Source organism: Oncorhynchus keta, unplaced genomic scaffold (genome assembly GCF_023373465.1).
Source record: "Oncorhynchus keta strain PuntledgeMale-10-30-2019 unplaced genomic scaffold, Oket_V2 Un_scaffold_1526_pilon_pilon, whole genome shotgun sequence".
Taxonomy (NCBI): domain Eukaryota; kingdom Metazoa; phylum Chordata; class Actinopteri; order Salmoniformes; family Salmonidae; genus Oncorhynchus; species Oncorhynchus keta.
Window position 1 is genome coordinate 1215768 of NW_026290798.1, and position 26407 is coordinate 1242174.

The 26407-nt window shown below is 40.3% G+C and overlaps 1 protein-coding gene across 2 annotated transcripts in view; it reads left to right on the forward strand.

Annotated features, from left to right (window-relative positions):
• The first annotated feature begins 4289 nt into the window (after window positions 1–4289).
• Window positions 4290–26407, forward strand: part of dgat1b (diacylglycerol O-acyltransferase 1b) — a 64136-nt gene continuing 42018 nt past the window's right edge. The window contains exons 1-4 of one of the 2 annotated variants that reach the window (XM_052514123.1): window positions 4290–4728; window positions 5117–5204; window positions 12971–13011; window positions 13592–13677. In XM_052514123.1, coding sequence (XP_052370083.1) covers window positions 4508–4728; window positions 5117–5204; window positions 12971–13011; window positions 13592–13677 — 436 coding nt within the window. In that variant the 5' untranslated portion in view covers window positions 4290–4507. The remainder of the gene's footprint in view (window positions 4729–5116; window positions 5205–12970; window positions 13012–13591; window positions 13678–26407) is intronic. The other variant, XM_052514122.1, reaches the window with a different exon arrangement.

Sequence of the window (26407 nt, forward strand, 5' to 3'; positions counted from 1 at the left end):
ACAAAGTTAACCATTTTCACTGTAGTGTCCAAAACATCTTTCAAGCGGTCAGGCATTCCCTTGGCAGCAAGAGCCTCTCGGTGGATGCTGCAGTGTACCCAAGAGCCTCTCGGTGGATGCTGCAGTGTACCCAAGAGCCTCTCGGTGGATGCTGCAGTGTACCCAAGAGCCTCTCGGTGGATGCTGCAGTGTACCCAAGAGCCTCTCGGTGGATGCTGCAGTGTACCCAAGAGCCTCTCGGTGGATGCTGCAGTGTACCCAAGAGCCTCTCGGTGGATGCTGCAGTGTACCCAAGAGCCTCTCGGTGGATGCTGCAGTGTACCCAAGAGCCTCTCGGTGGATGCTGCAGTTTACCCAAGAGCCTCTCAGTGGATGCTGCAGTGTACCCAAGTGGCGTCGGGAGCAACTGCTTGCACGCACGTTACCACTCCACTATGTCTCCCTGTCATGGCTTTTGCACCATCAGTACAGATACCAACATGAGCAGCAGCTACGTTTGGCTTCATACAGACCGTTAGTGGAATCTCCGCGAGAGAGTAACGGTTAATGTGATTGGATGTTAATTATTTAACTAGGCTACCTGTATTTGACATTGTTGTTATTTCGCTGAACACTAGATGGTTTAATTGTATTATTGGCAGTGAAACCAGGTTACTCAGGCGAGAAAAAACCTCACCCAAATGTATAGCCCCAATGGAAAATATTAATGTACTGTTTGGAAATGTGAAGACATTTTTTCATTTATTATTATTATTTTTTTTAATGTGAATCATATTTTTATTGGCGTACCACCAACGGCATTGTGCATACCCCCAGTATGGGAATCCCTGAACCAACGGCATTGTGCATACCCCCAGTATGGGAATCCCTGAACCAACGGCATTGTGCATACCCCCAGTATGGGAATCCCTGAACCAACGGCATTGTGCATACCCCCAGTATGGGAATCCCTGAACCAACGGCATTGTGCATACGGCATTGTGCCCCCAGTATGGGAATCCCTGAACCAACGGCATTGTGCATACCCCCAGTATGGGAATCCCTGAACCAACGGCATTGTGCATACCCCCAGTATGGGAATCCTGAACCAACGGCATTGTGCATACCCCCAGTATGGGAATCCCTGAACCAACGGCATTGTGCATACCCCCAGTATGGGAATGAACCCTGAACCAACTGCATTGTGCATACCCCCAGTATGGGAATCCCTGAACCAACGGCATTGTGCATACCCCCAGTATGGGAATCCCTGAACCAACGGCATTGTGCATACCCCCAGTATGGGAATCCCTGAACCAACGGCATTGTGCATACCCCCAGTATGGGAATCCCTGAACCAACGGCATTGTGCATACCCCCAGTATGGGAATCCCTGAACCAACGGCATTGTGCATACCCCCAGTATGGGAATCCCTGAACCAACGGCATTGTGCATACCCCCAGTATGGGAATCCCTGAACCAACGGCATTGTGCATACCCCCAGTATGGGAATCCCTGAACCAACGGCATTGTGCATACCCCCAGTATGGGAATCCCTGAACCAACGGCATTGTGCATACCCCCAGTATGGGAATCCCTGAACCAACGGCATTGTGCATACCCCCAGTATGGGAATCCCTGAACCAACGGCATGCCCCCAGTATGGGAATCCCTGAACCAACGGCATTGTGCATACCCCCAGTATGGGAATCCCTGAACCAACGCCATTGTGCATACCCCCAGTATGGGAATCCCTGAACCAACGGCATTGTGCATACCCCAGTATGGGAATCCCTGAACCAACGGCATTGTGCATACCCCCAGTATGGGAATCCCTGAACCAACGGCATTGTGCATACCCCCAGTATGGGAATCCCTGAACCAACGGCATTGTGCATACCCCAGTATGGGAATCCCTGAACCAACGGCATTGTGCATACCCCCAGTATGGGAATCCCTGAACCAACGGCATTGTGCATACCCCCAGTATGGGAATCCCTGAACCAACGGCATTGTGCATACCCCCAGTATGGGAATCCTTGAACCAACGGCATTGTGCATACCCCCAGTATGGGAATCCCTGATACTGAGGAATAACAAAACATGCACATGACACTATTCATACCTTTTTGTGGTAAATGTGAATGAAAAAAAGTGTTTTGATAATGGTTTTCATACACATACCGTGTCCATAATGTAGAGACCTTTATATGGGATATTCATTGAAGACGTAAGGGAGGAGGATGGTGTCATGTTCTGACCTTAGTTCCTTTGTTTTGTCTTTTGTTTTAGTATGGTCAGGGCGTGAGTTGGGTGGGTTGTCTATGTTAGTTTGTCTATGATTTTCTATTTCTGTGTTTGGCCTGGTATGGTTCTCAATCAGAGGCAGCTGTCAATCGTTGTCCCTGATTGAGAGCCATGTTTAGGTAGCCTGTTTTCCATTGTTTTTTGTGGGTGGTTGTTTTCTGTTTAGTGTTTTTGTTTCACCTTTCAGGACTGTTTGTTTGTCGTGTTTGTTGTTTTGTCTAGTGTTGCATATTTCATTGAATAATATGAACACTTACCACGCTGCACCTTGGTCCTTCTCTCCTTCCTCAGACAACAACCATTACAGATGGTAAATGTGACCTGCATAAAATACCAATACCAATTGACATACCTTTGTATGCCTCCTTGTCTGTATACCCACAGACACAAACATGAGCAGTTCAGTCATCTGCACCATAAACAGCTAGCCTTCAACATATTCTTATAGCATACATATTCTTACCTCTGTGTTGATATCCATTGAATTGTGTCCATTTTCTGTTTTTGAAAGATTTGCACAAATATGAAAAGATAAATGGTATCATCATAAAACAATATCAATTTAGATCATACAATGAACAAACTTACCTTAAATCTTTACATTTTTCACTTAAGTGTCTGCACCTGCTATCCTTTCAAATTCAAATGTTTCAGTTGGGCAGTTAGCTTCCTGCAAGAACCCCCACCAACTAAGGAGGTTCCTCGATGAACCCCACCTCTTATGGGGTTCTTCAAAGAACTTTGAGGATCTTAGAAGAACCCCTAATGTTTAGAGTGTAGACTATACTGACCTGTATAGCAAAAGTAAGCACACAGAAAACTGAAAAGCCTATAGCACATAAGGGAAGTATGAAAGCACCTTGATATAGGGCAGGCGCATGCAAGCAGATGAGGACATTTGGCTATATGGAAGACATTATATAGTAAAAAAAATCAGATGAGGACATTTGGCTATATGGAAGACATTATATAGTAAAAAAAAATCAGATGAGGACATTTGGCTATATGGAAGACATTATATAGTAAAAAAAAATCAGATGAGGACATTTGGCTATATGGAAGACATTATATAGTAAAAAAAATCAGATGAGGACATTTGGCTATATGGAAGACATTATATAGTAAAAAAAAATCAGATGATGACATTTGGCTATATGGAAGACATTATATAGTAAAAAAAAATCAGATGAGGACATTTGGCTATATGGAAGACATTATATAGTAAAAAAATCAGATGAGGACATTTGGCTATATGGAAGACATTATATAGTAAAAAAAAATCAGATGATGACATTTGGCTATATGGAAGACATTATATAGTAAAAAAAAATCAGATGAGGACATTTGGCTATATGGAAGACATTATATAGTAAAAAAATCAGATGAGGACATTTGGCTATATGGAAGACATTATGTAGTAAAAAAAATCAGATGAGGACATTTGGCTATATGGAAGACATTATATAGTAAAAAAAATCAGATGAGGACATTTGGCTATATGGAAGACATTATATAGTAAAAAAAATCAGATGAGGACATTTGGCTATATGGAAGACATTATATAGTAAAAAAAAAATCAGATGAGGACATTTGGCTATATGGAAGACATTATATAGTAAAAAAAATCAGATGAGGACATTTGGCTATATGGAAGACATTATATAGTAAAAAAAAATCAGATGAGGACATTTGGCTATATGGAAGACATTATATAGTAAAAAAAATCAGATAGGACATTTGGCTATATGGAAGACATATAGTAAAACCTACAAAAGTGTGAACATTAACCAGGAAAGAAAACATACTAGCCTCCCCTGTGCCGAATAAAAACTCTCCCCAAAGCAACACAAAACGTTTAACAACCCTCTCCTATTTTGGACCACCCCTCTCTCCATTAAATTGCGATCTGTTCCTAACTTAATATAGCCCTCACCTTCATAACTGGCAGCAGTCCAACCAGTGTCGACAGACTTGCCACTCCTCGACGTTTCTGTTCCACCACGCCACATTCTTACGTATACAGTCAATACGGAACTGTTTTCTGCTGCCCACTACAACTACAGTATTCATACAGTTATTGACATATCGCGTTTTGCAATCCCAATTTCCTCTTGCTCTCTATGACAGTATGATGTTTGGCAATAGTGGGCATGTGTTATAGCTGCCTGCAAAGTAGGCGAGACGTCAAATGAATCTAGAGCTCTGAAGATCGGCGATATCATGGAAGAAACAGGGGCCCTTATCCGCAAAAGAAGAGCCACTATATCCACTGGAAAATGTGTTCCTTTGAAACAAGTGAATGGGCGGTCAGAAGTTGATGAAAGTGTTAACCGCCGCAGTGACAGCGGCAACATTGTAACTAAGCGAAACTTGTCCGATTTGCCTTCTACCACGTCAAAAGAAAGGAAGAAACGAATAAATGTTCCTAGTGATAGACAGAGGTGAGGCATTAACTAACAAAACCCAGACGTGTCGTTATAGTGGGGTGAATTTATGCCAGGAAAAACAGATCGCGACTATTTATTACTTCACCCACTTGTGCAATCTTCCCTTATGAACAGTTATTTATAATGGCGTAGAATGAATAATGTAATTTTAACCATTTCGCATTGTCTATATGTCACCCATGCTGGTCCAATAGGCTATATGTCAAATTGGGGATAAAAAGGGGTACGTATATATTTTTTTACAAATCTCGAAGGGAAGTCGGTGGTGTGTTGCGGACGTCATTTGGGAAGGGTATTTCAGATCAGTTAACTATAGCTGTAGTACAGTACAGTAAATGAGTGCGCACGTATTCAAACTATCCCACGTGTCTTCATGCCTCAGTTGCCACAGGTTGCAGGAGTCCCTGTTGAGCTCTGCCAGTGGTTATAGAAACTACAGAGGAGTCCTCAACTGGTGTGTTGTCATGCTGGTAAGTTTTCTTCTGCAACGTCATACTGAGAGTCTCAGTTAATTCTCCAGGCTGCTCAACAACACTCAGGTCAGTGTAAGCACCACAATCACTGGCCAGGTTTCCCTCTTAGGCTACATCTTAATACCTAATCATTTTTTGGGGGGGACTATGTTGTTCCATGTAGTGAATATGTTATACAGTGCGTTTGTATGGGCTAATAGAAGTATGGCAAAATTACAATTATTCATCTAATAATTTTGTAAAAAATAACATTTTTGATACTTCAAGGGATCTTAAAATTCTAAATCAAATAGAAAAATGATCCATGGTATGACCTTAAAACAATTCCATATAGCTTAGTAGCCCCCCGGTTTAGACAGGACTTAGGGGTTATACATATAATAATACATTAAATAATATAGTTTACAGTATACCTCTCAGATATAGGGCAGACACTTCAGAACAAACTTCCTTTAGAGTATTTGGGGGGACTACCTGTTGCTCCATGTAGTGAATCTGTTATTACATGTGTTTGTATGGGCTAATAGCAGTAAGAACTACCTGTTGTTCCATGTAGTGAATCTGTTATTACATGTGTTTGTATGGGCTAATAGCAGTAAGGACTATCTGTTATTACATGTAGTGAATCTGTTTTTACATGTGTTTGTATGGGCTAATAGCAGTAAGGACTATCTGTTATTACATGTGTTTGTATGGGCTAATAGCAGCAAGGACTACCTGTTGTTCCATGTAGTGAATCTGTTATTACATGTGTTTGTATGGGCTAATAGCAGTAAGGACTACCTGTTGTTCCATGTAGTGAATCTGTTATTACATGTGTTTGTATGGGTTAATAGCAGTAAGGACTACCTGTTGTTCCATGTAGTGAATCTGTTATTACATGTGTTTGTATGGGCTAATAGCAGTAAGGACTATCTGTTATTACATGTGTTTGTATGGGCTAATAGCAGCAAGGACTACCTGTTGTTCCATGTAGTGAATCTGTTATTACATGTGTTTGTATGGGTTAATAGCAGTAAGGACTACCTGTTGTTCCATGTAGTGAATCTGTTATTACATGTGTTTGTATGGGCTAATAGCAGTAAGGACTACCTGTTGTTCCATGTAGTGAATCTGTTATTACATGTGTTTGTATGGGCTAATAGCAGTAAGGACTACCTGTTGTTCCATGTAGTGAATCTGTTATTACATGTGTTTGTATGGGCTCATAGCAGTAAGGACTACCTGTTGTTCCATGTAGTGAATCTGTTATTCAATGTGTTTGTATGGGCTAATAGCAGTAAGGACTACCTGTTGTTCCATGTAGTGAATCTGTTATTACATGTGTTTGTATGGGCTAATAGCAGTAAGGACTACCTGTTGTTCCATGTAGTGAATCTGTTATTACATGTGTTTGTATGGGCTAATAGCAGTAAGGACTACCTGTTGTTCCATGTAGACTACCTGTTGTTCCATGCAGTGAATCTGTTATTACATGTGTTTGTATGTAGTGAATCTGTTATTAATAGCAGTAAGGACTACCTGTTGTTCCATGTAGTGAATCTGTTATTACATGTGTTTGTATGGGCTAATAGCAGTAAGGACTACCTGTTGTTCCATGTAGTGAATCTGTTATTCTGTTATTAATGTGTTTGTATGGGCTAATAGCAGTAAGGACTACCTGTTGTTCCATGTAGTGAATCTGTTATTACATGTGTTTGTATGGGCTAATAGCAGTAAGGACTACCTGTTGTTCCATGTAGTGAATCTGTTATTACATGTGTTTGTATGGGCTAATAGCAGTAAGGACTACCTGTTGTTCCATGTAGTGAATCTGTTATTACATGTGTTTGTATGGGCTAATAGCAGTAAGGACTACCTGTTGTTCCATGTAGTGAATCTGTTATTACATGTGTTTGTATGGGCTAATAGCAGTAAGGACTACCTGTTGTTCCATGTAGTGAATCTGTTATTACATGTGTTTGTATGGGCTAATAGCAGTAAGGACTACCTGTTGTTCCATGTAGTGAATCTGTTATTACATGTGTTTTTGTATGGGCTAATAGCAGTAAGGACTACCTGTTGTTCCATGTAGTGAATCTGTTATTACATGTGTTTGTATGGGCTAATAGCAGTAAGGACTACCTGTTGTTCCATGTAGTGAATCTGTTATTACATGTGTTTGTATGGGCTAATAGCAGTAAGGACTACCTGTTGTTCCATGTAGTGAATCTGTTATTACATGTGTTTGTATGGGCTAATAGCAGTAAGGACTACCTGTTGTTCCATGTAGTGAATCTGTTATTAAATGTGTTTGTATGGGCTAATAGCAGTAAGGACTACCTGTTGTTCCATGTAGTGAATCTGTTATTACATGTGTTTGTATGGGCTAATAGCAGTAAGGACTATCTGTTATTACATGTGTTTGTATGGGCTAATAGCAGTAAGGACTACCTGTTGTTCCATGTAGTGAATCTGTTATTACATGTGTTTGTATGGGCTAATAGCAGTAAGGACTACCTGTTGTTCCATGTAGTGAATCTGTTATTACATGTGTTTGTATGGGTTAATAGCAGTAAGGACTACCTGTTGTTCCATGTAGTGAATCTGTTATTACATGTGTTTGTATGGGCTAATAGCAGTAAGGACTACCTGTTGTTCCATGTAGTGAATCTGTTATTACATGTGTTTGTATGGGCTAATAGCAGTAAGGACTACCTGTTGTTCCATGTAGTGAATCTGTTATTCAATGTGTTTGTATGGGCTAATAGCAGTAAGGACTACCTGTTGTTCCATGTAGTGAATCTGTTATTACATGTGTTTGTATGGGCTAATAGCAGTAAGGACTACCTGTTGTTCCATGTAGTGAATCTGTTATTACATGTGTTTGTATGGGCTAATAGCAGTAAGGACTACCTGTTGTTCCATGTAGTGAATCTGTTATTACATGTGTTTGTATGGGCTAATAGCAGTAAGGACTACCTGTTGTTCCATGTAGTGAATATGTGTTTGTTATTCAATGTGTTTGTATGGGCTAATAGCAGTAAGGACTACCTGTTGTTCCATGTAGTGAATCTGTTATTACATGTGTTTGTATGGGCTAATAGCAGTAAGGACTACCTGTTGTTCCATGTAGTGAATTCTGTTATTACATGTTCCATGTTTGTACATGTGTTTGGGCTAATAGCAGTAAGGACTACCTGTTGTTCCATGTAGTGAATCTGTTATTACATGTGTTTGTGTTTGTATGGGCTAATAGCAGTAAGGACTACCTGTTGTTCCATGTAGTGAATCTGTTATTACATGTGTTTGTATGGGCTAATAGCAGTAAGGACTACCTGTTGTTCCATGTAGTGAATCTGTTATTACATGTGTTTGTATGGGCTAATAGCAGTAAGGACTACCTGTTGTTCCATGTAGTGAATCTGTTATTACATGTGTTTGTATGGGCTAATAGCAGTAAGGACTACCTGTTATTACATGTGTTTGTATGGGCTAATTGAAGTATGTAACGACTTTCATTAGAAGAAGGTGAAGACCAAGGTGCAGCGTGGTACGTGTTCATATTATTTATTCTGACTGAACACTGAATACAATATAACTAAAAGAATAGCCTAAACAGTTCTGACAGGTGCAACAAACACTAAACAGAAAATAACCACCCACAACTAACAGTGGGAAAAAAGGCTACCTAAGTATGGTTCTCAATCAGAGACAAAGAAAGACAGATGTCCCTGATTGAGAACCATAACAGACCAAAACATAGAAATACAAAACCTAGACATACAAACATAGAATTCCCACCCACATCACACCCCTACCAAACAAAATATAGAAACAGACAAAGCAATCTACGGTCAGGGCGTGACACAGTAAGGCAAAATAACATCTTTCATCAAATATTTTTTATTATTTTATTTTTATACCTCAATGGCTCTTAAAATTCTAAATCAAATTTAAAAAATGATCCTTGGTATGACCTTCTTAAAATAATTCCATATAGCTTAGTAGAACACTACCCCTCATCTTAAACAGTGCTTAGACTAGGGTGTCTGTAGTGACTGTAGCCTTTAAAACATTGGGGCTCTCGAGTGGCGCAGTGGTCTAAGGCTAGATGCGTCACTACAGACACCCTGGTTCGAATCCAGGCTGTATCACAACCGGCTGTGATTGGGAGTCCCAAAGGGCAGGTGCACAATTGGCCCCGCGTTGTCCGTGTTTGGCCGGTGTATCGCAACTGGCTGTGATTGGGAGTCCCGTAGGGTAGGCGCACTTTTGGCCCACCGCCGTCCGCGTTTGGCCCCTTGTAGGCCGTCATTGTAAATAAGAATTAGTTCTTAACTGGCTTACCTCCGACAAGAGGAGTCGATCAGAGAGCATCACTGTGCGGTGGTGGGTGTGTGCCCCCAGGTCTCACCAGAAGGCATATTCATCCCACGCTGGGCCTGAAACCACAGTGTTTAAAGACACCAGACACTTATTCAGAACACCTCGAGGATTATATGTCTAGCCCGAGGCTACTCTGTGTTCCTGTTCTTTTATTTAAGCAAGATTACAGTGAAAGTGAGACAAAATCATAAATCATATTCTTTTGTCTTTTAATGATTTTGCTGCTAAAGGAGGTGATGTGGATTGAAGTGAGTCCAAGGTCATCCTGCTTTCATGTAATAATCTGATATTCTGTAAGATTCCCTTTGTCTTAATTTACTAGACGCAGGATAGTAGAGGTACATTGCACTTGTGCCGCGGCACTTACTGGACTAGACTATTCTGTCCAATCCTAAAGTGGGACACGTAACGCTTAGCTATATAGTTAGCTAATCACTTTGTTAATAACCTTGTGTTTTGCTAATTCAGTTTGGCTTTGAAGTCAGTGTGTGAGAGGATGGGAAACAGCAGGACATTCCCATTCCTCTCGCTCTCAGTGAGTCTCAATACAACCACATAAACCATTGTTTTACTCTTTAGAGAGAGATGTTGGAGTTCAAGGATGGTTTGATGATGCTAAGGGAAACATGGTGGTACCATTCCCTTAGAAAAACATACTGACATTCAGATGTGTAACAATTGTGGGGAAATATGGTATTGAGATTCTATCGAAAGTAATCATTCTGCAACAGCTAGTTTGTTGATCTGAATTCACGTCCAATCTAGAGCAACGCCAGCTTAGTCCCCTTCATCAAAGCCGTGGAGAATAAATTCACAGTTCTAAAACTGTTGATAATCCACTCTCTGAAACAAGATCATTTTGTCATCACAGTACTTTGTTCATTCTTTGAACTTCTTCTCAAATTCCCATTGAACGTGGAGAAGTCTTTGTATTCCATAATAATATATTACAATCCAAAATGGAAAATGTTCTACGATGGAGGGAGAGAATCTCAAGACAGACCTAAAAATCAAGAGAGTGATTATCTTGACTTGCAAACACGTAATCTTTTAGCTGTGAAGATGAGTTCCAGAAATAGTAGTGTATTTGGTGTTTTTTAGGATCTCCATTAGCTAGAGCCAAAGCTGTAGCTGCCCTTCCTGTGGTCCACATCAAACATGACATTAATAGACCATTACAGCTGAAGGACAGAATGACATAAAATGACAATACATAACATTAATAGACATTTTTATTAACATTTAAAAAAAATAGACAGGTACAGAACTACATACATTTTAAATAAGTATACACACTTTAATATTAGTAGCCTTAGCAATCATTGCAACATGTCCTCATAATAACGGCTACACTGCAGTCATCCATTTTGTTACAGTTGCTTACTGTTACAACTGCAGGTCCTGATCCTAATCTCTCAGAACCAGTTGTTCTCTAAACACTAGCGAGAATCTCACAACATTAGGAACCACCCGTGTCCTTGGTTCTTCCGTTTGACGTCAGTACTGTTCATAATAATGTGATTCATAGGTAAGTGCAACGAAATCGACAATGAAAATGCAATAATTCCTCCAGCTTCAACCACAGTTTTCACCCTAGCAACTGTGTCATTCAGCTCATAGCAACGAGCTACTGATGGAGTTTCCATCCCCACTAAGGCTTCAATTTAATCCTTCACCTCACCAACCGAGTCTGAGTTTTCTCCAGCTGAAGTTTCAATTTAATCCTTCGTTTTAGCTACCTATGTGGACTTTTTAGATGCCCATCACTGCACAATGTGCAATAAATTTAACAGCCATCTCTGGCGTCCTTCGCCCTGTCTAGTGCATAGAAATGAACTAAACCAAACTGCACGTAAAGGGTTTACTGAGGTATAGTGTAAAATGTTAGTCTACTGCCTTAAAGGGTTTACTGAGGTATAGTGTAAAATGTTACAGTCTACTGCCTTAAAGGGTTTACTGAGGTATAGTGTAAAATGTTAGTCTACTGCCTTAAAGGGTTTACTGAGGTATAGTGTAAAATGTTACAGTCTACTGCCCTTAAAGGGTTTACTGAGGTATATTGCGTGGCCTTTGGACATATTCATAAAATGAATAAAGTCCCCTTGATATGGAGTTTCCTCTGGTTCACTAATGGAGTTTTCTCCAGTTCTCTTATGGAGTTTCCTCTGGTTCTCTTATGGAGTTTTCTCCAGTTCTCTTATGGAGTTTCTTCTGGTTCTCGTATGGAGTTTTCTCCGGTTCTCTAATGGAGTTTCCTCCGGTTCTCTCATGGAGTTTCCTCCGGTTCTCTAATGGAGTTTCCTCCGGTTCTCTCATGGAGTTTCCTCCGGTTCTCTCATGGAGTTTCCTCCGGTTCTCTCATGGAGTTTCCTCCGGTTCTCTAATGGAGTTTCCTCCTGTTCTCTTATGGAGTTTTCTCCGGTTCTCTTATGGAGTTAGGTACATCTACAGTGGAAAATAAATACTGCATCTTAGTACACATGCACTCACTCACACCTACACAGATATACATGTAAACTCATCCACACACACCCTCATACATTCATGCTACACACACATCACAACTGCTGCTACCAGACTCTTTGTTACATCTGCCCTTGTCTACTTCTCATCCTGTGTCTCCCAAACCTGCCGCCCCAGTGCTCTCTCCCTCTCTCTCTCTCTGTGTGGGTGTATCTGATTGTGGGAGTGGCGGCAGATGTGCTGGAGTCAGAGCAGATCCCCACCAGCTGCAACATGTTCCATAATCAGAACTCGACAAATACTCAGCCCTGCCACTTCCACGCTGCCAGATCGTAGCCTCTGCTCTGTCAGTCTGCATTTGAAGCCGTTTGTTCCTGCATAGATCTTGTTATCCTGTGTTGCCTGTTTTCTCCAGTCAGACGCTGCTTTTCTCTCCGCTCTCCCCGCTTTTCAATAAATACCTTGGTTTTACCTTATTCCTGTCTCCTCGTCTGAGTCTGCACTTGGGTCCACCTGCTCCACCCCACGTAACACTCTCATTATGATTGCTAAATACCTCATCATTTAAACACTTGTCCCCCACACTCTCCCCCAATCCTCCCTTCCCCAAAACATGTGTAAATATTGAACTATAAATTGTGCCTTCCTGTATTATTATGCTTAACATTTTACTCTACTGAGACATTTACTTTGTTTGTATTCTTAATTGTTATTATTTCTTATTGTTGCATTGTCAAAAAGGAACCTGCAAGTAAGCATTTCATTTGACGATATATACCATGTGTATCACGTATATATGACTAATAAAACTTGAAACTACAGTGGAGAAGAGACACTGTAATTGAATCATATGATGAATGTATGCTTCTACCAAGTGAAACAAACTGTATTTTCAAGGATGCAATGAATTTACAAGCCCTCTTTTGTTGTAGGTCTTAAGCAATGCCCGTCTGTTCTTGGAAAACCTTTTAAAGTAAGTACAGAATGTTATGAGGAGCTTGCTATAAGAGAAGAGGGGGAAAGGAGAGTGTAGTCTTACGGCTGTCCTTTGACTGTTCGAAGTAAAGGCCCCGTTTTCAGAGAATGGAATGTAAGGCCCCTTCACTGCTAAGACCTTATGCTGTCCTGTACGCTACTGCAAGCGCGATGCCTCCTGACTGTCCACAGATGCCCAGCACAATAACAGCCTATAGGGAGCTGCCAGGCATTGCTTACTAAAGGCATACTGTGGTCAAGACGTGCAAGGAGGGTACATTGTCATGTATTACTGTAAAGTAAGATAGGAGGTTCTGTGCCTGATTCACTCAAACATGCTGCATCACTTACACTCGCAGCATTCTGATGACTGAAAGGCTGTAATAAGTTTTAATGTCACATGCACAAGTGCAGTGCAATGTCTTTCTTGCAAGCTCTAATCCCAACAATGCAATAATAAATAACAATGTAATACTAAATATAACAAGGTAGAACAAAAACACAGGAGATATAAAATCCGACTGTGGTTTGATTCAGCTGAGCTGTGAGTGTCTAACCGCAGGGTTGTGTTTTTCTAGGTATGGCATTCTAGTGGACCCAATACAAGTGGTTTCTCTATTCATAAAGGACCCCTACAACATGCCTGCAGCCTGCCTTGTTATCGGTACGTGGACTTTACTCTGCTCCAGCATGTCATTTAGGGCCCTTCTGGATATTACCCCTCACTCCCCTACGCAGATCACTCTCCCAACACACTATCACTATCATTCCCCAGACCCTACACACTTGATCACTCCCCCTTACACACTATCATTCCCCAGACCCTACACACTTGATCACTCGCCCAACACACTATCATTCCCCAGACCCTACACACTTGATCACTCGCCCAACACACTATCATTCCCCAGACCCTACACACTTGATCACTCCCCCTTACACACTATCATTCCCCAGACCCTACACACTTGATCACTCCCCCTTACACACTATCACTCCCCAGACCCTACACACTTGATCACTCCCCCTTACACACTATCATTCCCCAGACCCTACACACTTGATCACTCCCCCTTACACACTATCATTCCCCAGACCCTACACACTTGATCACTCGCCCAACACACTATCATTCCCCAGACCCTACACACTTGATCACTCACCCAACACACTATCATTCCCCAGACCCTACACACTTGATCACTCCCCCTTACACACTATCACTCCCCAGACCCTACACACTTGATCACTCCCCCTTACACACTATCATTCCCCAGACCCTACACACTTGATCACTCCCCCTTACACACTATCACTCCCCAGACCCTACACACTTGATCACTCCCCCTTACACACTATCATTCCCCAGACCCTACACACTTGATCACTCCCCCTTACACACTATCACTCCCCAGACCCTACACACTTGATCACTCCCCCTTACACACTATCACTCCCCGTACACAGTAGATCTGTAGGCAGGTCATTACAGGCTGTCCTGTTGCAGCCGTCTCCTGAGGACCATCCCCCTGGCCTATTTTATGGGCCGGCCATGTACATAGAAACCCCATTTCAGTTGGTCACAATGCTTACATATCTGAGATCTACGTTTGTATTTTGACGCTGACATTTCTTTAGAGGCATTTTCTAACATATTTTACTCTATTGTTACTATAACACTGTGAATCAGGTGGAATGGCTAACTCTTGAGTACCACCTGAATCATCATCTTGGAAATGCTATTTCTGCCTTTCTGTCAATGTTTATCGTGTGTATGAACACACATCTTTTTAAAAATTTTAAATAACGTTTTTGTTATATAGCTGATTTGTAGGTCTAGGTCTGAGAGAATGACTATGGGACAAGGGACTCCCTATACAGTACAGAGAGATGGACTATGGGACAAGGGTCTCCCTATACAGTACAGAGAGAATGACTATGGGACAAGGGACTCCCTATACAGTACAGAGAGATGGACTATGGGACAAGGGTCTCCCTATACAGTACAGAGAGATGGACTATGGGACAAGGGTCTCCCTATACAGTACAGAGAGATGGACTATGGGACAAGGGTCTCCCTATACAGTACAGAGAGATGGACTATGGGACAAGGGTCTCCCTATACAGTACAGAGAGATTGACTATGGGACAAGGGTCTCCCTATACAGTACAGAGAGATGGACTATGGGACAAGGGTCTCCCTATACAGTACAGAGAGATGGACTATGGGACAAGGGTCTCCCTATACAGTACAGAGAGATGGACTATGAGACAAGGGTCTCCCTATACAGTACAGAGAGAAGGACTATGGGACAAGGGACTCCCTATACAGTACAGAGAGAAGGACTATGGGACAAGGGACTCCCTATACAGTACAGAGAGATGGACTATGGGACAAGGGTCTCCCTATACAGTACAGAGAGAAGGACTATGGGACAAGGGACTCCCTATACAGTACAGAGAGAAGGGCTATGGGACAAGGGTCTCCCTATACAGTACAGAGAGATGGACTATGGGACAAGGGTCTCCCTATACAGTACAGAGAGATGGACTATGGGACAAGGGTCTCCCTATACAGTACAGAGAGAAGGACTATGGGACAAGGGACTCCCTATACAGTACAGAGAGAAGGACTATGGGACAAGGGACTCCCTATACAGTACAGAGAGATGGACTATGGGACAAGGGTCTCCCTATACAGTACAGAGAGAAGGACTATGGGACAAGGGACTCCCTATACAGTACAGAGAGAAGGACTATGGGACAAGGGTCTCCCTATACAGTACAGAGAGAAGGACTATGGGACAAGGGACTCCCTATACAGTACAGAGAGAAGGACTATGGGACAAGGGTCTCCCTATACAGTACAGAGAGAAGGACTATGGGACAAGGGACTCCCTATACAGTACAGTACAGTACTGGGCATAGCAGACAAGGACGCCCTCAGAAGGCACTGGTTTTATATGCATTGCAGCATGTGTATTTCATTAACACTCGTAGTCATTGAGGCGTGATCCAGTGTCTGTTTTATTGTCTGTAGTATCAGTTAAACTCAAGCACTTGTTCTGATTGTGAGCCAGGCACAGAGGTTGCCAAGGTGTTAGAGACAGACACCTACTGTATTTTATTCTGTTTTATTGAAGGTTGGTTTCCACAGAAGTTGCCAAGGCGTTAGAGACAGACACCTACTGTATTTTATTCTGTTTTATTGAAGGTTGGTTTCCACAGAAGTTGCCAAGGTGTTAGAGACAGACACCTACTGTATTTTATTCTCTGTTTTATTGAAGGTTGGTTTCCACAGAAGTTGCCAAGGTGTTAGAGACAGAAGACTATTGTATTTTATTCTGTTTTATTGAAGGTTGGTTTCCACAGAAGTTGCCAAGGTGTTAGAGACAGACACCTACTGTATTTTATTCTGTTTTATTGAAGGTTGGTTTCCACAGAAGTTGCCAAGGTGTTAGAGACAGACACCTACTGTATTTTATTCTGTTTTATTGAAGGTTGGTTTCCACAGAAGTTGCCAAGGTGTTAGAGACAGACACCTACTGTATTTTATTCTGTTTTATTGAAGGTTGGTTTCCACAGAAGTTGCCAAGGTGTTAGAGACAGACACCTACTGTATTTTATTCTGTTTTATTGAAGGTTGGTTTCCACAGAAGTTGCCAAGGTGTTAGAGACAGACACCTACTGTATTTTATTCTGTTTTATTGAAGGTTGGTTTCCACAGAAGTTGCCAAGGTGTTAGAGACAGACACCTACTGTATTTTATTCTGTTTTATTGAAGGTTGGTTTCCACAGAAGTTGCCAAGGTGTTAGAGACAGACACCTACTGTATTTTATTCTGTTTTATTGAAGGTTGGTTTCCACAGAAGTTGCCAAGGTGTTAGAGACAGACACCTACTGTATTTTATTCTGTTTTATTGAAGGTTGGTTTCCACAGAAGTTGCCAAGGTGTTAGAGACAGACACCTACTGTATTTTATTCTGTTTTATTGAAGGTTGGTTTCCACAGAAGTTGCCAAGGTGTTAGAGACAGACACCTACTGTATTTTATTCTGTTTTATTGAAGGTTGGTTTCCACAGAAGTTGCCAAGGTGTTAGAGACAGACACCTATTGTATTTTATTCTGTTTTATTGAAGGTTGGTTTCCACAGAAGTTGCCAAGGTGTTAGAGACAGACACCTACTGTATTTTATTCTGTTTTATTGAAGGTTGGTTTCCACAGAAGTTGCCAAGGTGTTAGAGACAGACACCTACTGTATTTTATTCTGTTTTATTGAAGGTTGGTTTCCACAGAAGTTGCCAAGGTGTTAGAGACAGACACCTACTGTATTTTATTCTGTTTTATTGAAGGTTGGTTTCCACAGAAGTTGCCAAGGTGTTAGAGACAGAAGACTACTGTATTTTATTCTGTTTTATTGAAGGTTGGTTTCCACAGAAGTTGCCAGGGTGTTAGAGACAGACACCTACTGTATTTTATTCTGTTTTATTGAAGGTTGGTTTCCACAGAAGTTGCCAGGGTGTTAGAGACAGACACCTACTGTATTTTATTCTGTTTTATTGAAGGTTGGTTTCCACAGAAGTTGCCAAGGTGTTAGAGACAGACACCTACTGTATTTTATTCTCTGTTTTATTGAAGGTTGGTTTCCACAGAAGTTGCCAGGGTGTTAGAGACAGACACCTACTGTATTTTATTCTGTTTTATTGAAGGTTGGTTTCCACAGAAGTTGCCAGGGTGTTAGAGACAGACACCTACTGTATTTTATTCTGTTTTATTGAAGGTTGGTTTCCACAGAAGTTGCCAGGGTGTTAGAGACAGACACCTACTGTATTTTATTCTGTTTTATTGAAGGTTGGTTTCCACAGAAGTTGCCAAGGCGTTAGAGACAGAAGACTATTGTATTTTATTCTCTGTTTTATTGAAGGTTGGTTTCCACAGAAGTTGCCAGGGTGTTAGAGACAGACACCTACTGTATTTTATTCTGTTTTATTGAAGGTTGGTTTTCACAGAAGTTGCCAAGGTGTTAGAGACAGACACCTACTGTATTTTATTCTCTGTTTTATTGAAGGTTGGTTTCCACAGAAGTTGCCAAGGTGTTAGAGACAGACACCTACTGTATTTTATTCTGTTTTATTGAAGGTTGGTTTCCACAGAAGTTGCCAAGGCGTTAGAGACAGACACCTACTGTATTTTATTCTGTTTTATTGAAGGTTGGTTTCCACAGAAGTTGCCAAGGCGTTAGAGACAGAAGACTATTGTATTTTATTCTGTTTTATTGAAGGTTGGTTTCCACAGAAGTTGCCAAGGTGTTAGAGACAGAAGACTACTGTATTTTATTCTGTTTTATTGAAGGTTGGTTTCCACAGAAGTTGCCAAGGCGTTAGAGACAGAAGACTATTGTATTTTATTCTGTTTTTATTGAAGGTTGGTTTCCACAGAAGTTGCCATGGCGTTAGAGACAGAAGACTATTGTATTTTATTCTGTTTTATTGAAGGTTGGTTTCCACAGAAGTTGCCAAGGCGTTAGAGACAGAAGACTATTGTATTTTATTCTGTTTTATTGAAGGTTGGTTTCCACAGAAGTTGCCAGGGTGTTAGAGACAGACACCTACTGTATTTTATTCTGTTTTATTGAAGGTTGGTTTCCACAGAAGTTGCCAGGGTGTTAGAGACAGACACCTACTGTATTTTATTCTGTTTTATTGAAGGTTGGTTTCCACAGAAGTTGCCAAGGAATTAGAGACAGACACCTACTGTATTTTATTCTTTTTTATTGAAGGTTGGTTTCCACAGAAGTTGCCAAGGCGTTAGAGACAGAAGACTATTGTATTTTATTCTGTTTTATTGAAGGTTGGTTTCCACAGAAGTTGCCAAGGCGTTAGAGACAGAAGACTACTGTATTTTATTCTGTTTTATTGAAGGTTGGTTTCCACAGAAGTTGCCAAGGTGTTAGAGACAGAAGACTATTGTATTTTATTCTGTTTTATTGAAGGTTGGTTTCCACAGAAGTTGCCAAGGTGTTAGAGACAGACACCTACTGTATTTTATTCTCTGTTTTATTGAAGGTTGGTTTCCACAGAAGTTGCCAAGGTGTTAGAGACAGAAGACTATTGTATTTTATTCTGTTTTATTGAAGGTTGGTTTCCACAGAAGTTGCCAAGGCGTTAGAGACAGACACCTACTGTATTTTATTCTGTTTTATTGAAGGTTGGTTTCCACAGAAGTTGCCAGGGTGTTAGAGACAGAAGACTATTGTATTTTATTCTGTTTTATTGAAGGTTGGTTTCCACAGAAGTTGCCAAGGCGTTAGAGACAGAAGACTATTGTATTTTATTCTGTTTTATTGAAGGTTGGTTTCCACAGAAGTTGCCAAGGTGTTAGAGACAGAAGACTACTGTATTTTATTCTGTTTTTATTGAAGGTTGGTTTCCACAGAAGTTGCCAAGGTGTTAGAGACAGACACCTACTGTATTTTATTCTGTTTTATTGAAGGTTGGTTTCCACAGAAGTTGCCAAGGTGTTAGAGACAGACACCTACTGTATTTTATTCTGTTTTATTGAAGGTTGGTTTCCACAGAAGTTGCCAAGGTGTTAGAGACAGACACCTACTGTATTTTATTCTGTTTTATTGAAGGTTGGTTTCCACAGAAGTTGCCAAGGTGTTAGAGACAGAAGACTATTGTATTTTATTCTGTTTTATTGAAGGTTGGTTTCCACAGAAGTTGCCAAGGCGTTAGAGACAGAAGACTACTGTATTTTATTCTGTTTTATTGAAGGTTGGTTTCCACAGAAGTTGCCAAGGCGTTAGAGACAGAAGACTATTGTATTTTATTCTGTTTTATTGAAGGTTGGTTTCCACAGAAGTTGCCAAGGCGTTAGAGACAGAAGACTATTGTATTTTATTCTGTTTTATTGAAGGTTGGTTTCCACAGAAGTTGCCAAGGCGTTAGAGACAGAAGACTACTGTATTTTATTCTGTTTTATTGAAGGTTGGTTTCCACAGAAGTTGCCAAGGCGTTAGAGACAGAAGACTATTGTATTTTATTCTGTTTTATTGAAGGTTGGTTTCCACAGAAGTTGCCAAGGCGTTAGAGACAGAAGACTACTGTATTTTATTCTGTTTTATTGAAGGTTGGTTTCCACAGAAGTTGCCAAGGTGTTAGAGACAGAAGACTATTGTATTTTATTCTGTTTTTATTGAAGGTTGGTTTCCACAGAAGTTGCCAAGGTGTTAGAGACAGACACCTACTGTATTTTATTCTGTTTTATTGAAGGTTGGTTTCCACAGAAGTTGCCAAGGTGTTAGAGACAGACACCTACTGTATTTTATTCTCTGTTTTATTGAAGGTTGGTTTCCACAGAAGTTGCCAAGGTGTTAGAGACAGACACCTACTGTATTTTATTCTGTTTTATTTGAAGGTTGGTTTCCACAGAAGTTGCCAAGGTGTTAGAGACAGACACCTACTGTATTTTATTCTCTGTTTTATTGAAGGTTGGTTTCCACAGAAGTTGCCAAGGTGTTAGAGACAGACACCTACTGTATTTTATTCTGTTTTATTGAAGGTTGGTTTCCACAGAAGTTGCCAAGGTGTTAGAGACAGACACCTACTGTATTTTATTCTGTTTTATTGAAGGTTGGTTTCCACAGAAGTTGCCAAGGCGTTAGAGACAGACACCTACTGTATTTTATTCTGTTTTATTGAAGGTTGGTTTCCACAGAGGTTGCCAAGGTGTTAGAGACAGACACCTACTGTATTTTATTCTGTTTTATTGAAGGTTGGTTTCCACAGAAGTTGCCAAGGTGTTAGAGACAGACACCTACTGTATTTTATTCTGTTTTATTGAAGGTTGGTTTCCACAGAAGTTGCCAAGGTGTTAGAGACAGAAGACTATTGTATTTTATTCTGTTTTATTGAAGGTTGGTTTCCACAGAAGTTGCCAAGGTGTTAGAGACAGAAGACTATTGTATTTTATTCTGTTTTATTGAAGGTTGGTTTCCACAGAAGTTGCCAAGGTGTTAGAGACAGACACCTACTGTATTTTATTCTGTTTTATTGAAGGTTGGTTTCCACAGAAGTTGCCAAGGTGTTAGAGACAGACACCTACTGTATTTTATTCTGTTTTATTGAAGGTTGGTTTCCACAGAAGTTGCCAAGGTGTTAGAGACAGACACCTACTGTATTTTATTCTGTTTTATTGAAGGTTGGTTTCCACAGAAGTTGCCAAGGCGTTAGAGACAGACACCTACTGTATTTTATTCTGTTTTATTGAAGGTTGGTTTCCACAGAAGTTGCCAAGGTGTTAGAGACAGACACCTACTGTATTTTATTCTGTTTTATTGAAGGTTGGTTTCCACAGAAGTTGCCAGGGTGTTAGAGACAGACACCTACTGTATTTTATTCTGTTTTATTGAAGGTTGGTTTCCACAGAAGTTGCCAAGGTGTTAGAGACAGACACCTACTGTATTTTATTCTGTTTTATTGAAGGTTGGTTTCCACAGAAGTTGCCAAGGTGTTAGAGACAGACACCTACTGTATTTTATTCTGTTTTATTGAAGGTTGGTTTCCACAGAAGTTGCCAAGGTGTTAGAGACAGACACCTACTGTATTTTATTCTGTTTTATTGAAGGTTGGTTTCCACAGAAGTTGCCAAGGTGTTAGAGACAGACACCTACTGTATTTTATTCTGTTTTATTGAAGGTTGGTTTCCACAGAAGTTGCCAAGGTGTTAGAGACAGACACCTACTGTATTTTATTCTGTTTTATTGAAGGTTGGTTTCCACAGAAGTTGCCAAGGTGTTAGAGACAGACACCTACTGTATTTTATTCTGTTTTATTGAAGGTTGGTTTCCACAGAAGTTGCCAAGGTGTTAGAGACAGACACCTACTGTATTTTATTCTGTTTTATTGAAGGTTGGTTTCCACAGAAGTTGCCAAGGTGTTAGAGACAGACACCTACTGTATTTTATTCTGTTTTATTGAAGGTTGGTTTCCACAGAAGTTGCCAGGGTGTTAGAGACAGACACCTACTGTATTTTATTCTGTTTTATTGAAGGTTGGTTTCCACAGAAGTTGCCAAGGTGTTAGAGACAGACACCTACTGTATTTTATTCTGTTTTATTGAAGGTTGGTTTCCACAGAAGTTGCCAAGGCGTTAGAGACAGACACCTACTGTATTTTATTCTGTTTTATTGAAGGTTGGTTTCCACAGAAGTTGCCAAGGTGTTAGAGACAGACACCTACTGTATTTTATTCTGTTTTATTGAAGGTTGGTTTCCACAGAAGTTGCCAGGGTGTTAGAGACAGACACCTACTGTATTTTATTCTGTTTTATTGAAGGTTGGTTTCCACAGAAGTTGCCAAGGTGTTAGAGACAGACACCTACTGTATTTTATTCTCTGTTTTATTGAAGGTTGGTTTCCACAGAAGTTGCCAAGGTGTTAGAGACAGACACCTACTGTATTTTATTCTGTTTTATTGAAGGTTGGTTTCCACAGAAGTTGCCAAGGTGTTAGAGACAGACACCTACTGTATTTTATTCTGTTTTATTGAAGGTTGGTTTCCACAGAAGTTGCCAAGGTGTTAGAGACAGACACCTACTGTATTTTATTCTGTTTTATTGAAGGTTGGTTTCCACAGAAGTTGCCAAGGCGTTAGAGACAGACACCTACTGTATTTTATTCTGTTTTATTGAAGGTTGGTTTCCACAGAAGTTGCCAAGGTGTTAGAGACAGACACCTACTGTATTTTATTCTGTTTTATTGAAGGTTGGTTTCCACAGAAGTTGCCAGGGTGTTAGAGACAGACACCTACTGTATTTTATTCTGTTTTATTGAAGGTTGGTTTCCACAGAAGTTGCCAAGGTGTTAGAGACAGACACCTACTGTATTTTATTCTGTTTTATTGAAGGTTGGTTTCCACAGAAGTTGCCAAGGTGTTAGAGACAGACACCTACTGTATTTTATTCTGTTTTATTGAAGGTTGGTTTCCACAGAAGTTGCCAAGGTGTTAGAGACAGACACCTACTGTATTTTATTCTGTTTTATTGAAGGTTGGTTTCCACAGAAGTTGCCAAGGTGTTAGAGACAGACACCTACTGTATTTTATTCTGTTTTATTGAAGGTTGGTTTCCACAGAAGTTGCCAAGGCGTTAGAGACAGACACCTACTGTATTTTATTCTGTTTTATTGAAGGTTGGTTTCCACAGAAGTTGCCAAGGTGTTAGAGACAGACACCTACTGTATTTTATTCTGTTTTATTGAAGGTTGGTTTCCACAGAAGTTGCCAGGGTGTTAGAGACAGACACCTACTGTATTTTATTCTGTTTTATTGAATGTTGGTTTCCACAGAAGTTGCCAAGGTGTTAGAGACAGACACCTACTGTATTTTATTCTGTTTTATTGAAGGTTGGTTTCCACAGAAGTTGCCAGGGTGTTAGAGACAGACACCTACTGTATTTTATTCTGTTTTATTGAAGGTTGGTTTCCACAGAAGTTGCCAGGGTGTTAGAGACAGACACCTACTGTATTTTATTCTGTTTTATTGAAGGTTGGTTTCCACAGAAGTTGCCAAGGTGTTAGAGACAGACACCTACTGTATTTTATTCTGTTTTATTGAAGGTTGGTTTCCACAGAAGTTGCCAAGGCGTTAGAGACAGACACCTACTGTATTTTATTCTGTTTTATTGAAGGTTGGTTTCCACAGAAGTTGCCAAGGTGTTAGAGACAGACACCTACTGTATTTTATTCTGTTTTATTGAAGGTTGGTTTCCACAGAAGTTGCCAAGGCGTTAGAGACAGAAGACTATTGTATTTTATTCTGTTTTATTGAAGGTTGGTTTCCACAGAAGTTGCCAAGGCGTTAGAGACAGAAGACTATTGTATTTTATTCTGTTTTATTGAAGGTTGGTTTCCACAGAAGTTGCCAAGGTGTTAGAGACAGACACCTACTGTATTTTATTCTGTTTTATTGAAGGTTGGTTTCCACAGAAGTTGCCAGGGTGTTAGAGACAGACACCTACTGTATTTTATTCTGTTTTATTGAAGGTTGGTTTCCACAGAAGTTGCCAAGGTGTTAGAGACAGACACCTACTGTATTTTATTCTGTTTTATTGAAGGTTGGTTTCCACAGAAGTTGCCAAGGTGTTAGAGACAACCTACTGTATTTTATTCTGTTTTATTGAAGGTTGGTTTCCACAGAAGTTGCCAAGGTGTTAGAGACAGACACCTACTGTATTTTATTCTGTTTTATTGAAGGTTGGTTTCCACAGAAGTTGCCAAGGTGTTAGAGACAGACACCTACTGTATTTTATTCTCTGTTTTATTGAAGGTTGGTTTCCACAGAAGTTGCCAAGGTGTTAGAGACAGACACCTACTGTATTTTATTCTGTTTTATTGAAGGTTGGTTTCCACAGAAGTTGCCAAGGTGTTAGAGACAGACACCTACTGTATTTTATTCTGTTTTATTGAAGGTTGGTTTCCACAGAAGTTGCCAAGGCGTTAGAGACAGACACCTACTGTATTTTATTCTGTTTTATTGAAGGTTGGTTTCCACAGAGGTTGCCAAGGTGTTAGAGACAGACACCTACTGTATTTTATTCTGTTTTATTGAAGGTTGGTTTCCACAGAAGTTGCCAAGGTGTTAGAGACAGACACCTACTGTATTTTATTCTGTTTTATTGAAGGTTGGTTTCCACAGAAGTTGCCAAGGTGTTAGAGACAGAAGACTATTGTATTTTATTCTGTTTTATTGAAGGTTGGTTTCCACAGAAGTTGCCAAGGTGTTAGAGACAGAAGACTATTGTATTTTATTCTGTTTTATTGAAGGTTGGTTTCCACAGAAGTTGCCAAGGTGTTAGAGACAGACACCTACTGTATTTTATTCTGTTTTATTGAAGGTTGGTTTCCACAGAAGTTGCCAGGGTGTTAGAAACAGACACCTACTGTATTTTATTCTGTTTTATTGAAGGTTGGTTTCCACAGAAGTTGCCAAGGTGTTAGAGACAGACACCTACTGTATTTTATTCTGTTTTATTGAAGGTTGGTTTCCACAGAAGTTGCCAAGGTGTTAGAGACAGACACCTACTGTATTTTATTCTGTTTTATTGAAGGTTGGTTTCCACAGAAATTGCCAAGGTGTTAGAGACAGAAGACTATTGTATTTTATTCTGTTTTATTGAAGGTTGGTTTCCACAGAAGTTGCCAAGGTGTTAGAGACAGACACCTACTGTATTTTATTCTGTTTTATTGAAGGTTGGTTTCCACAGAAGTTGCCAAGGTGTTAGAGACAGACACCTACTGTATTTTATTCTGTTTTATTGAAGGTTGGTTTCCACAGAAGTTGCCAAGGCGTTAGAGACAGACACCTACTGTATTTTATTCTGTTTTATTGAAGGTTGGTTTCCACAGAAGTTGCCAAGGTGTTAGAGACAGACACCTACTGTATTTTATTCTGTTTTATTGAAGGTTGGTTTCCACAGAAGTTGCCAGGGTGTTAGAGACAGACACCTACTGTATTTTATTCTGTTTTATTGAAGGTTGGTTTCCACAGAAGTTGCCAAGGTGTTAGAGACAGACACCTACTGTATTTTATTCTGTTTTATTGAAGGTTGGTTTCCACAGAAGTTGCCAGGGTGTTAGAGACAGACACCTACTGTATTTTATTCTGTTTTATTGAAGGTTGGTTTCCACAGAAGTTGCCAGGGTGTTAGAGACAGACACCTACTGTATTTTATTCTGTTTTATTGAAGGTTGGTTTCCACAGAAGTTGCCAAGGTGTTAGAGACAGACACCTACTGTATTTTATTCTGTTTTATTGAAGGTTGGTTTCCACAGAAGTTGCCAAGGCGTTAGAGACAGACACCTACTGTATTTTATTCTGTTTTATTGAAGGTTGGTTTCCACAGAAGTTGCCAAGGTGTTAGAGACAGACACCTACTGTATTTTATTCTGTTTTATTGAAGGTTGGTTTCCACAGAAGTTGCCAAGGCGTTAGAGACAGAAGACTATTGTATTTTATTCTGTTTTATTGAAGGTTGGTTTCCACAGAAGTTGCCAAGGCGTTAGAGACAGAAGACTATTGTATTTTATTCTGTTTTATTGAAGGTTGGTTTCCACAGAAGTTGCCAAGGTGTTAGAGACAGACACCTACTGTATTTTATTCTGTTTTATTGAAGGTTGGTTTCCACAGAAGTTGCCAGGGTGTTAGAGACAGACACCTACTGTATTTTATTCTGTTTTATTGAAGGTTGGTTTCCACAGAAGTTGCCAGGGTGTTAGAGACAGACACCTACTGTATTTTATTCTGTTTTATTGAAGGTTGGTTTCCACAGAAGTTGCCAAGGTGTTAGAGACAGACACCTACTGTATTTTATTCTGTTTTATTGAAGGTTGGTTT